General features: G+C 40.0%; 1 protein-coding gene across 5 annotated transcripts in view; it reads right to left on the bottom strand.

The window, feature by feature from the left end:
* R3HDM1 (R3H domain containing 1) overlaps positions 1 to 12,912 on the bottom strand; it is an 80,534-nt gene that overhangs the window by 32,438 nt on the left and 35,184 nt on the right. For 4 of the 5 annotated variants that reach the window (XM_058027539.1, XM_058027534.1, XM_058027536.1 and 1 more), the window contains exons 4-9: positions 11,400 to 11,441; positions 10,864 to 10,953; positions 5,535 to 5,649; positions 3,432 to 3,510; positions 1,865 to 1,924; positions 1,643 to 1,783 (exon numbers count right to left, since the gene is read on the bottom strand). In XM_058027539.1, coding sequence (XP_057883522.1) covers positions 1,643 to 1,783; positions 1,865 to 1,924; positions 3,432 to 3,510; positions 5,535 to 5,649; positions 10,864 to 10,953; positions 11,400 to 11,441 — 527 coding nt within the window. The remainder of the gene's footprint in view (positions 1 to 1,642; positions 1,784 to 1,864; positions 1,925 to 3,431; positions 3,511 to 5,534; positions 5,650 to 10,863; positions 10,954 to 11,399; positions 11,442 to 12,912) is intronic. The other variant, XM_058027538.1, reaches the window with a different exon arrangement.

Here is a 12,912-nt window from a genome sequence, read left to right as displayed (position 1 = left end):
TGCCCAAACATAATTAGCAGGCATTTCAGAGAACCTTTAGACTGTCTTACCTCTTTCTTTTAAAGGTCTCTGAATTTACTGCCCTGCAATCACCAACTCCCACTCCACTGACGTGCCAGTGTGCACTGGGTGGTTGATGTCAGTAACATCCCTGCTCGGCGAGGGAGCCGCGAACCTGCCTATGAGGAAAAGGTAAGTTTGGCTTTATTCCACATGGAGCAGATCTCCAAGGTTTTCTTTCTAAATTCTTATTTTGTATCCAAAGTGATTTAAAATAAGAATATTGAAAACATCAAGAATCTTTATGTCTACAGGTTAGATGAAATGCCTGCTAATTAGTAACTACACCTACAGGGGCTTCCAGAGGCCACAAGCTATTTAAATATGGTCTAAATTTTTTTTTAAAAGCATACATGAAATAATCTTTTATTAGTTCTTATTCCACAGTTGAAGTGGTAGACTGAAGCTTCAGTATAGAGATACTGGTAGATACAAAAGCAACAGATTTGAAATGTTTGGCTTTCTAGGTTAATTGAGATATAGATTGTACAGCCAAAGCAAAAACACATACATAAATAATACAAGTTTTCAACATACATTTAGGCTTTCTATATATTTCTAAAATTTCTGAGGACACACTGTTTACTTAAGTGAAATTTCAGTGTGGCATATCATTTCAGTCCTACTGACTCTACAATAGGGTGGATAATTAGATTTTTTTCTCCCAAAGCTATAAAGAGTGTACCTAGAGACTGAGATTAGGATATGCAGGCACTGTCAACTCCTGTTTTCATGTTCAAGACCAACAAAAAACGGTGTCAGGCAAATGCTTTAAGTTAAAACTAGAAACTAGGTGGCATAAATATGTCAACACATTAGACCTTTGTCTTTTTGAAAGAGAATGAGGAGACAGAGCAAGTGCAGAGAATGGAGAGAACAGCTGGGTCCCTTGAATGAAAACCTCAATTCCACACAGGTTTCAGAGCTGCTGTGGCCCCAGTGCTATCTTCTCTGCAATATGGATTTTCCTGGAGGTTTCTCCAAGAGCTTCCCAGCCCTCCCAGTAAAGCAGCACACCATGGCTTGTTAACCTAGTTGACATTTTCACTGATGTCTGTCTTTCCTGATATGTTTATTTGTAAGGCCATGAGAGATCTGTAAGCAACATTATTCCAGCGAAGAACTTCAACAGCTGATTTTTCCCAGTAGAATTTTACAATACAAAAGCCACAGTTGTGCAAGTCCCCTCCCTTCACCAAATCAGAAATGACCCTGTTCTAAGATAAGAGCTGGCTCTGCTATCCAAAAGAAACAAAGAATGCACTTTGTACACTTTACTGGTGTAAATCTTTAAACAAATAAACAGTTGCTATAAATTCGCATTTCACAGAAACAAAATTAGCAATGCATCTCTGCCAGAAAAGCAACAACTTAACCCAGAAATAACATCCTTCTTTCCCCAAAAGAATTCTAACAGATCACATTATCACACAGCAAGAACATGAACAGGAAAGAGCTCTCAACCACCTCTCCTTGATGCCTGCTCCCAGAGAGGAGACAGACCTCACCTGCTACAGCACCACTGCCTCACACATCCCAGTGTTAGAGCATCAAAAGGGTTTTTCAAGGCTTTGACACTTACATTCTTGTATTGCTAGTTTTATTTACTATGACTGACTTCCCACTCTGGTCCACGTTGTGCTCTAATCCAAAGTAAGCAGCTACCCTGTGCAACAGCATTCTATGGTAAGATGTCATTGGGGGAAACTTTTTTCTTGGTACTCTGGAAGAAAGGAATAGTAGCTTTATTAAATAAACAGGAACACTCTTGAATTCTTTTTTCCTATGAGAGTACAGTACTTACTCATTATTACCAATGAAATCTAAAATTTCCTGTTCTAATTTCAGCAGCATCATTCTGTCCCTGAAAATAAAAACACAGCAACTCACATATGAGACACTCCAATAACTGCAGTTGTATTCATCTTAAGAATACACAGATCAGGGCTGTGATCAAGGGATGATGGCAGACTGGAAATAGGACCAGCAGGTGTCAAATGCAGAATTTTTAGGACAAGGTATTCTTTTTTTGCTATTTTGCATTGAACCATGCTGTTTTGCTCTCAGATATCAGAGTACACAGATCCTCCAAGAAGTCCCTGCCCAGGAGGCTCAGCAGGAAGCACAGTCATGGAGAGGACAGGCTCCAGGAGGAAAAGCAGGGCTGAGGTTGTTCCCTGTTGGTTGGTGTGGGCAGGGAGTGTGCAGAGGCCTCAGCTGGCCCTTGGATTGTGAAGCACATCAGGAGATCACTGAGAAAGTGGTGGGGGCACTTCACCAACAACCAAGGGCTTAAAGCTGGCACATGTGGCAATGTGCTGACATATTAGAAAAAGCTAAAACTCAAGGTGGTAGGAAGGAACACTCTTCCTGAAACTGCTTGCACTGGTTTGAATAAACTTTTAAGATGCAATGATATCCAGTGATGCACAGTTCATAATCTGCACATCAAGTAACCAAGCTTCCCAGTCACTGTGCATGGAAACACATGGAGCTCTGCACTTACAGTTCCTTGTTTCCACTGGGATGCTTCATGGCTTCAAACAGGAGCCACCTACTAAGTCTCACAGAGGTCTGTGCTTTCTGATTTTACTCTACAGGACTATGGCTTTGGCCATATGATGGCTCATGTCACATTTATTCTGAATAAAACGGAATTCAAATAAATTACTACATTGGATGTCCTATCTATAATATGAATGAATAACAAATAGCAGTGAAGCAGCTCTTGTGGCAGAGCACAATTGCACCAGGTTAATTCATGCCTTGCACTATGCCACAAAGCCAGCACAAAACCCCAGTGAGGGAAAGAACAAACAAGACAGGGACAGACTGCAAACCTCAGAGCAACAGAACCAGGTCAGCACTGTTGCTGACAAATGATGGACTTGGATTAGGTCAGATTTGGTTTCTCATGTGCAAAATGAAAATCTGTAACTACAGTTATATGGTACAGCTTTAAAAAAATGCCTTTATCTATAAATTCAGTGCAAGACAGATTAGGGTCAGAAGGCAGTTTGGTCTCTAACAAGCAGGTGCCAAGACAGTGCAAAGTTTAGAGACAATGTATTGAAGCCCCCTCAGGGAGAGAACTGCACATAGACTGAACACATCATTTGCATATTAAGCATTAAAAGTATTTAAACGACTTCAGTGTCCTGAACCTCTGCTCAAAAAGAAAACCAATTGCAGTGGTGTTTTAGACAGTCTGCAACAGAATCTCACCCTGAATAACTGACATGGAGAGTTAGACATTTAAGAAGGGAAAAAAATAAAACCACAAACAAAAAAAAAAAAACAGGTAGTGTGTGATGCCTCAGGCAAAATGAAGAAAGAAAAACATAAAGAAAGTTGACATTATTGATTCTTACCTGGGATTGTTTTTTAATGTATTTACTAAAAATTCATGAAGATCTATACCAGTGGAATCTGTATACTCCTGGCTGGAATCTAAGGGAAGGGGGAAGAGAGCAAAATTACACTCTGAAGAAGCTGTTTTCCAATTATTGCTGTACATACTATATATGGATCAATACTATATAACCATTAAGTACATTGTTGCCAAAATTAAATGCTTGCAGTTTCCAGAAGAAAGGCCCACAAGTTATAAAACAAAACAGAAAACCCACCACCACCCACTATCCCCTAATTCAAGGGTAATGCAGAAGGAGAAGTTTCAGTAACACCACTATTAATAACAACTGGCTGTATGTTGTGAAGCAGGTAATCACCTGGAGAGACCCAATTTCCACCAGCCTGCCACATTTTCCCACTATCCCACACTGCAGTGTGTGTACACAACTGTGGAGCAGCAGCAGCCCAGCCACTGGATGTTGCCCAAAGAAATTTTGTAATTCAGAATGTAAGTTTAACCTTCACAAAGTGGTGTTTTGCACTACTAAAAATCCTTGTTCTGTTAGGCTTTGTTTGCACAACATCATGATTAGATGACTACTTTTTCCAAAAGTAGTCTCAACCTTTCCCCTCCTTTCCAGTTTCAGTGAGGCAAAGTATTCAGTTACATACTATCCCCTAAAATCTGTCCCTAACAGGAATGATTTAACCCCAAATCTTCCCTTACATGAGCACCTTTGAGTTCCAGGTACTAGGATCCAAACCAACAGGTGTTGGAACAGTATTTCTGGAACTAGGTGTCTTCCAAGAACTACTTATGTGTTAACCTAGTCTCAACTCAGTTAGGCACAACTTAAATTTATTATGCCCATGTCCCAGCTCTTCCAGCTGCACAGAGAGTTTAAGTGAAACCAGCCAAGTCTGAGCATTTATGGTTTGGAATTACTTTTGATTCTGAAGAGAAGGCAAAAAAGGCTATTCCTGATAAAAATATTAAGATTCAGTAATAATTTACTTCAATTTTTCTAATTTGCAAGTGAGCAATGATTTACTGATAATTACTAGAACTGATGCTAAAATTCCATAATTTTCTATATTGGCATATTCTATATTGGGAAGTAATTAACCTTCAGAGGAGAGAGTGGTTGAATTCAGACCAGCCACCTCTACCACAAGCATTTTGTCACTTAACTCTCAATCCCCCATCAACACCTGTTGGGTATTTGGGGCTGGTGTTTAAGGCATCATTTCAAACACTGAGATTTATAAATGCAGGTTAAGTTCTCCATCCCAGTGCTTTTTATTTCACAAATACCTGGCTGGCAGCTGGGACAAGCAGCACAGAAATTCCACATGAGGAATATCTTCTGGAATTGGGGGACATGAGATGGACAAGTGCCACTTATCTCAAAAAGAATTCCAGCTCTAAAGGTATTTCCTATACTCTGGCTGATCTAAGAGATTTAGGTAAACTTTCTGGATATTTAAAGGAAGAGCTGAAAAATGATTTGCCAACTTAAATGCATAAAGTCTTCTACCTGTAGGAGGCATCAGGCAGCATGGACATAAACTGACAGTTTATGTCATTGATTTCACAGCTCTCTTTCAGATTAACACCCATAGATTTTCAGCACACAGACTGTAACTTTAATCCAGAAGGCAGGAATATTTAAGTGAAAACATAATACTGGTCCTTTTTATTTATGTAGTTCTACCCTTACTCCAAAACTTTACTGAAAAAATTCCAGATACTATCAGAAGTAAAATAAACAAAGGAGAACATAGACACTTCAATTTCACAAGCCCAGGAACAAGACAGGAGCTTCCACTGACTTGTTAAGTCAGCTTAAAGAACACTTGGACACAACTGAGAAAACACAGCTGGTTTTTTATGCTTCTCTGCACAGTCAGGACAGAAAGGAAACATTTGCTGGAGTGTTTGATGAAGTCTCTAAAGCTCTTTCCTTCTCCTCTAGCTCAAAGGTGTCTGATCTATTTGCTTCATTTGCAAGTAAAATTAAAAAAAATAATGCAATGTTTATGCAATGAAGACCTGGAAGCAGAACTGTATTTTCATATGTTCTTATCTATACAGTATAATACAAGGAGAGAGGGCAAACCTCTTGATAACATTTTTCTGGAGAGCTTATCACTGGATTTTTCCTTTTCTGATTCATCTTTTGCAGGTTTTTCTTCTTTTTCAAAAGACTCTGACAACTGGATCTGAATTTTCTCCTGTCAAAGAGTAAAAATCAGTCAGCACACAAATTATTTCAAACAATACCTGCAGGAGAACTGTTCTGTACTATATTACCTGCAAAAATAATGAAGCAACAACAAAAAAAATTGTTTACCTATGCTTTCTGATTCCATATGTGCTCCATGTTACCACACAATGAAATTATTTATCAGTAAATCAGAGTGTACAGAGAAGGCATAGAAAGGATCACAGACATTTTAGAATTTACACACACTTTCCAGGCCCTGAATGCTATTGCAAAATGAATTCAAAGTATCTTACTCCATACATGTAAGAAAAGAATCAGGTTTTTCAGATGTATCAATTTTATACTCCTGCTATATTTTTAAGTTATGTCTCATCCACAATGCTTTCTTCCTCCACATTCTTCACAGTTCTTTACTGTAAAAGCTTGTTTCAAGTTTTGATTTGGTTCATACCAAGAAAAAACAAAACAAAACAAAAATTTTTATATCAGACCAGCATTTCCAGATCCACAAAAAGGGGAAATATTTACAGTACAATATATCAAGGCAAAGTCTGCAGACCTGTCATCAAGGCTTAGTTTCATAACTTCCTGTGTATTTTGATAGAGTAGCTTTGTGTGCAATCACCTCAAAATCTGTGGTTTTATATCAGCAGGTGAACTATTATAAAACCTGTTTCTCAACACAGCAAAAAGTTTCCCTGTGAAATTAGTGGCATAATGCTCTCCTAAATACCCTGAACAGTGCAAGACTGCAGTTTGTTTTCCATGCCCCTTTCCTGTTTCAGGAGGTTGTCAGTGAAGGACCAACACACTGCAGGCAGCCAGAGCCGAGGAGTTTGGAGCAATGGAGTCACCATGCCTGAGGGACTCACACCGGAGTGGTGGCCAGGTCCTGTCAGAACCAGACTCCCCTGTCACCTTGTAACTCCCTCAAATGACAGTTCTGCTCCCCCAGATGCCAGCTGAGTGCATGCTGTCACCTCCACATTCCTGACAACATCCAATCCTTCCCAATCCAGAGAGCCGCCCCTCACGCACTCCTGCCTGTCCCTGTTCTGCCCTGCACCTTAATCCTTTCCCACACAAGTCCTCACTCTTCCCTCAAGCCCCTTCTTACCCACATGCAGGCTCTTGCTCTAAGCTCTGCTCTTGTGTCATTGCCCAGCCTTGATCTCACCCGTGGAATGCAGCCAGAGTTAAATTTAGCCAGGATCCACCAGGCTGGAGCTGCTCACGTGCCCACCCGCAGCCACTCCTGCTGTGGCGGCACAGGGGAGCCCTGCACGAACCCGGCTCTGCCCAACAGGAGCTCCCTCTGCAGAGCCACAGCTTCTTCAAATGAGGGAAAGAGTCACTGAGAGCTTTACCAGCTCTCCCTTTCATTAGGACTTTCCCCCACAATAAATGTTCCAATGAAACTTCCTAATTCATGAACACCCACTAAACAACAACTCAGTGTCAATGAAGCTTTCTCAGCTTTGGACAGGATCTACAACCACATCTGATAAATACCAGCAAGTCACCAGCAAGGAACTCTCTCATCTGATTCTTTCCTATCTTGAGAATTCACCTGGCTACAAATCTTAAGGAGTCCAGAACAAGTATCTGCATTCCTTGCCTCATAAACCTGTGGGTAACTCAAATGAGCAATTGATTTGTCACTACAAAGTGTTCTACACTCACCATTCACCAAGTAGCTGTGTAACCTTTGAGAAAGAAATGTTGCTGTCCTATTAAGATGCTGTTCCTGAGTTGGATTCACCAATGTTATCCTCCATGTTACAATAACACTCTACAAAACTATCAGGAAATTAAGGAAATTTTCAGTCTGATGTTTCCTCACTAGAAAAGTGACTGCAACTTCTAAACTCCTTCCAAGTAATGCACACAGCAATAGTTTAGTTAAAGGATCTCAGCAAGTAATCATTTTCATACTTCCTTCCCCAACAAGAGCTAAAAAAAGGAATCACCATCTGAACAGCCAGTTCTGCTACTACACCAGCTCTACTTCAAAGTGTGATACACCAGAACTGGGTACCAAAGGGCACTTTCTTGTGATTTCATGCTATAAAAACTGTAGCATCTAATTAAATATGACCTACTTGACTGGAAAGCTGCTGAAAAATCTTTTAACTTCTCTTCCCCTACAAAACTCTCTTAATCCCACCCTGTTTGCAGCAGGCCCCTGCTGGCATTTGGACTGAACAGACCCCTTGGCCTAACCCTGATCACCCATCCCAAGCCCTCATTGCAGAAGAGGAAATTGTCACCGTATTTTGATGAAAGAAGAAAAAGTTGAACAAACAGGAAAATGTCCCAAACCATCAAAACCTGATAAATCCTGCCAGCTTAACACATTTGGGAAAAGGTAAGAATATATCTCAAAGGCCTACATGCTGAGGCTGGATCTTCTACCAGAAAAACCAACATAAGTCAATAGAAATTAACATTACTTCCCCTTGCCTTCTCCTCCCACTCCCTCTCCATTGGGCTATTTTATTTTGCTTAGAAAGTTCAACCTTTTGAAGATTTATTTACTTGTTACTCATAATAACAACTGTCATTCATATGAAAACAGTTCTTCCTTAGAGAGGCTGAACTGGATCACCCTTTGCAAATGCTTGTACTTTGTGTCAGAAAATAGTCAGAACAACCTGATGTTTACACAAATGATGGCAAGAGAATATAGTTAGTGCTACAAAGATAAAAGATCAAACATATCACAGTTATGTTCTTCCTCTCACAATACATTTGTAAGCTCATACTTTCACAGTACCTTTTAGTAAAGGGCTGCCAGTGCTTTTTAACAAGTATCAAAAATATGCAAGGCTCTTATCTAGGCTTCTCAGGAAGAAGCAGTATCTTCCTTCATGTTGCAATTGAAAATAGAAACATAGATCAGAAAAGAAATTCAAGAAATTCATCTGCTTGAGACATTTTCTTTGGTCTGTCACCCTCTTCCATCACAGCCTGCTGAGGAGGAGCAGCCAGTGGTGCCTTGCTAAGTGCCTCCTGCACCCACCTGTGTCAGGAACCTCACCCTGCTGGAGATGCTGGTGTAAAGGGTGACTCGTGAAGTCACAGACAACACCATGGAGTTATCCCCAAGCTCACACTATCACCAGCAACATTATCCTGAATTTAACCTATGTTATGTTTTAAAACTAAACTGGAAACCACTTTTTAGTTGCAATCAGAGATACAACAAAGCAGTGACTCTTCCAGGAAGGGGGAGCATCGAGCATCAGAGGTGATTCTCCTGCTGCAGAGACACCTGTGCAAGGCAGGCTCTTCCTTCTCCAAGCCACTGCACCTCCCACACATCCCAAGCACAATTAATGCTTCAGGGTATGGGGCTGGAGGCATATTAGTCCCAATTGCAGCAGCTGATTGGCACATATGAAGAGCTCTCCCAGGCTTTCCCAAAGATAGTTTAGGAAAGGAGGCAAAATGGGTGAAGAAATTGTGGTTACAGAGAGTCATGGGAGACCTGTGCCCCACAGGATTGCACTCCAGCATCAGAACTTGTAACAGATTCCCACTTCTAGCTCTCCAACACATTTCTCCACCCTCCAGGGAAGAACTAAATTTGTTCTAGCAATCATTCTCTGCACAGCTATTGGGATTCATAAGCCATTTCTCCTACATTACTGCTTCCAAAGAAAACTCACAGCTAACTCTAATTTTGTTCTTAAGGCAATCTGCTTTCTGGTATTCCTTTTGTACAAACTTACATTATCACACAATCCAATTCTTTCAGCAGAGCCAGCCTTGACATCCCTCCTGCTGCTGCAAGGACTCCTTTCAAGGGCCACCTGGCAGCACAGAGCTAGGGACAGATTCCCAGAGGACTTGGCCACAAACATCACCTGATAAATGTCTGATTTTAAACCATTCAACACGTGGGCTTGTGTGGTGCTGGAGGTTGGAAATGCCTCTTATGTTGGAAATATACCACTCATAATCAGTCCACCAAATCAGGGTTGTTGTAATTTGCTACAGTGACTGGCAAACTCCACTGCTTCAGACTGAACAACTCAGCCTGGCCAGATCTCTCAGTCTATTTTGTTATCTTATAGGAAACATTACAAAGCAATCATTGTAAATTGATTTGAAATTGACTGGAAATCATTGCAAACATCAATAACTCTCCTGTTGGCTTTTAATCCTTTACTCAGCAACCTATTCCAAACTATGACTTAAATTTTCATCATGGTAGCAGGCCCAGTTTCTGAATTCCTCTAGTCGACACTTCAAATTCTGCTATATTAGTAAAAGCCTACAAAAATACTATTTTCTTATTTTTCCAGAGGAACAAAACCCTGCAAACCTGGAGGGTTTCAGTCCTAACCTAGTGTTTCAGTCTCAAAAAATTTTAATTAGCTTGACAAAAACCTACATGAGCTCTCAGTGTCCATCTTTCCTCAGAACTGAATTACCACCTCTCCAGGAAAACCCCCTCACATCCTGCTTTCTACTGCTTCCTTCTTAACCAAAGGCAGACTTTTCACAAAAGCACAGTTTAGAAGCTTTTCAATAACAGCAAAGGCCCATTTCTGTTTTGATAGGCATGAACAAACCCAGCATTTTGATGGGCCTCACTCATGCACAGAACTAAAGCCAGCAGCAGGGTTTTGTTCTGAAAATACAGACTGGTATGGAGGTAAAGTCAGGAAATATGGATTTTGTTTAAATTCTCTAAAGTAATTTTATATATTTTGTTCAGCATGTAGGAACTTCTGTAAGTGTGTTCTATAATTTTAATAGATTAATTCAGATATACCTCAGGCAGGTATTACAGAGCTACCAGCAACTGGGACTAATATGCAGAAATTCAGTTACAACACCAGAAATCACAACTGTTTCCATTTTCAAAATGTACAAAGACAGTAAATTAGGCTCCACGCTAATCACAATGTTTCTGTCTTACTAATTGCAGACAGCACTTAAGCAGTTTAAGAGTCCCTTAAGTGCACTGTTGGACTAACAAGTTAAAAGAACTGACAACCCCCCTCTTTCTGCCTACAGATATTAACTAGTATAGCTCAGGAAAAAAAAAGCAGCAAATTCTGCACCTGATATTATCACCTCTATTAGATCAGTATAAAAAAAAAAATAAAACCAGATGGTATCCACATATTTAAAGAATACCCAACAGACTTTCTTTTGAACATGAAGTTACTTGAAATAGTTCCAGAAACTTCAGTAAGGTGATTTTTACCTGGAGGTCCTGGGATATTTCAGCTGTGGGAGGTGGTGGATATTCTTCACATACAGCAAGGCTCCGAACTAACTTTAACTTTGTGTTTGACTAAAGGAAAGTATGTAAAATTAAAATCTATGGCTTATAAAAGATAATATAAATATACCATAAGCCGTTATTTTTTTCATTCATTATATGAAAAACAAAATGGCTGAAAACAGCATTTTTCATGTTTTCAACAGAATAAATAATTCCCTTTAGAATGAAAATACCCAAGCAATTGCAGCTTTTGAAGGCACTACCAGCACAAGAGAGCACATCTAAACAAAAGTAAATAAAACGCTGGGAAAGTGTTTCTCTCCGTTACAATAAAAAGCCACCAAAAATATAAAGGCAAATCACAAAAGCAAACAACTAGGCAAGACAAAAACCCAACAGAATAAAACAAAGCTACGATGCCAAAAAACAAAACTAAAGGCACTTTGCACAAAGTAACGAAGCTGCACCAAGCACGAAGGGCTTCCTTCGCATGCCAGCGCGCCGGGCTACCGTACCTTGGAGCGTTTGGCCGTCTGTGCCAAGGACTGCGCTGGCCGCTGGGACAGGCACAACAGAGAAGGGACATTAGCTCAGGGCACAAGGGGTAATGCTCAGGCTGTACAGGAGAAAGCTGTGACAGTTAGCACCGACATGGCACGTCTGGGACAGCAGCAGGTGCTGCGGATTCGGGGCTCTCCTGCTTTCAGCAGGCTTGGCTTGATTTCCCGTCTTCGTTTATCAGCAATAGATACCAGAGCACTTTTACAGGAACCAAGCATTATCCTTGTTCAGTGGCATCCAAGCACTTTACTCTCTCAGCCAGCTCTCAGCTACACTTTCAATTCTTGTTTCCTAATTTCCTTGGCAACGTGACATGGTTTTTATACATTTTCTTCCTACTCCTGAAACCTTCCTAGAAAAATTATATTAAAAAAAGGAAAGCGTTGCCTCTACCAAGGGAACAGATAACAGATGATAACCTATCATAAGCAGCTTAAAACATGTGGGATCTTTTTCTTTTACCTTGGGACCTATACAAGTATGTTTTAAAATGGGCTACTGATTTTTTTTTTCATTTAGTAATTTACTATGAATTAATATAGTAATTTTTCTCCTTTTTCTCCTCCCAGAGCCATTTTAGTAACTTATTATGCAATAATTTGCTTTTTCCTCCCAAAGCCCTTCTTCTATTACCATTCTTCCTTAAAATAAATTACCAGGCTTTTACTACAATATGCACAGCTGAAAGGTACATTTGAATCAACAAGAGCATTTAATGATTTGTTAACTGCATAGTTAAAACTAACTCAGCCCTCAGTGTCAGCAGCACAAGAATAGAAACATTTAGAGTGACATCACATAATTTAAGTACTGGTTTCCCTGGAGAACTAAAACTGATGAATAGACAAGCTTTTAACAGAACAGGTTTTAGTGAAAACAGGCCTAATATTTGTAAGGAGAAATTAACATCAGTAATGCAATTTCAAGTGTTGTTTAATGGACAATATTTCTTCCTTTAAAAAGGAAACTGAAGTGAAACTCCACTGGAAAACTCCATAACTGCAGCTCTCCTTGCTTTAGCTCAGAGGAGATGTCTCTCAAGCACCTGAACTTCTTAGCAGGGCATACAACATCACTAAAATGAAACCTCACCTACAGCAAAGAGCTCTACCATGTAAAGGCAGAACTGCTTTTTCTCTCATTTTCCTCAAATCCCACATGTCTATTTTGGATGTTGCACCAGCTTAGCTGAAGAGCAGCAGAAGGGAGCTCATTTCACTATGTAACAGAATTTTAAATAGCTGCACTGAAAACCAACTGAACTCACCAGCAGTGAGTTTTTTTTCCTTTTTAAAGGAAGCTTGCTGAGATTTTGAGCAGCAGACACAGTTCAAATGCTTTCATACCTGGAGCCATTCAGACTCTGAGTTTTACTGTTTCCATACCTGGAACCACACAGAGACTTTGAGTTTTTTTGTTACGTGCAAAATATGTTTTCATTTCCATCATCTCCTCTGAAAGCATTCC

This window comes from Melospiza georgiana, chromosome 7 (genome assembly GCF_028018845.1).
Source record: "Melospiza georgiana isolate bMelGeo1 chromosome 7, bMelGeo1.pri, whole genome shotgun sequence".
In the NCBI taxonomy this organism is placed as follows: Eukaryota; Metazoa; Chordata; class Aves; order Passeriformes; family Passerellidae; genus Melospiza; species Melospiza georgiana.
The sequence above is the reverse complement of the archived record's forward strand: the minus strand, read 5'-3'. Positions and strand labels throughout refer to the sequence as shown.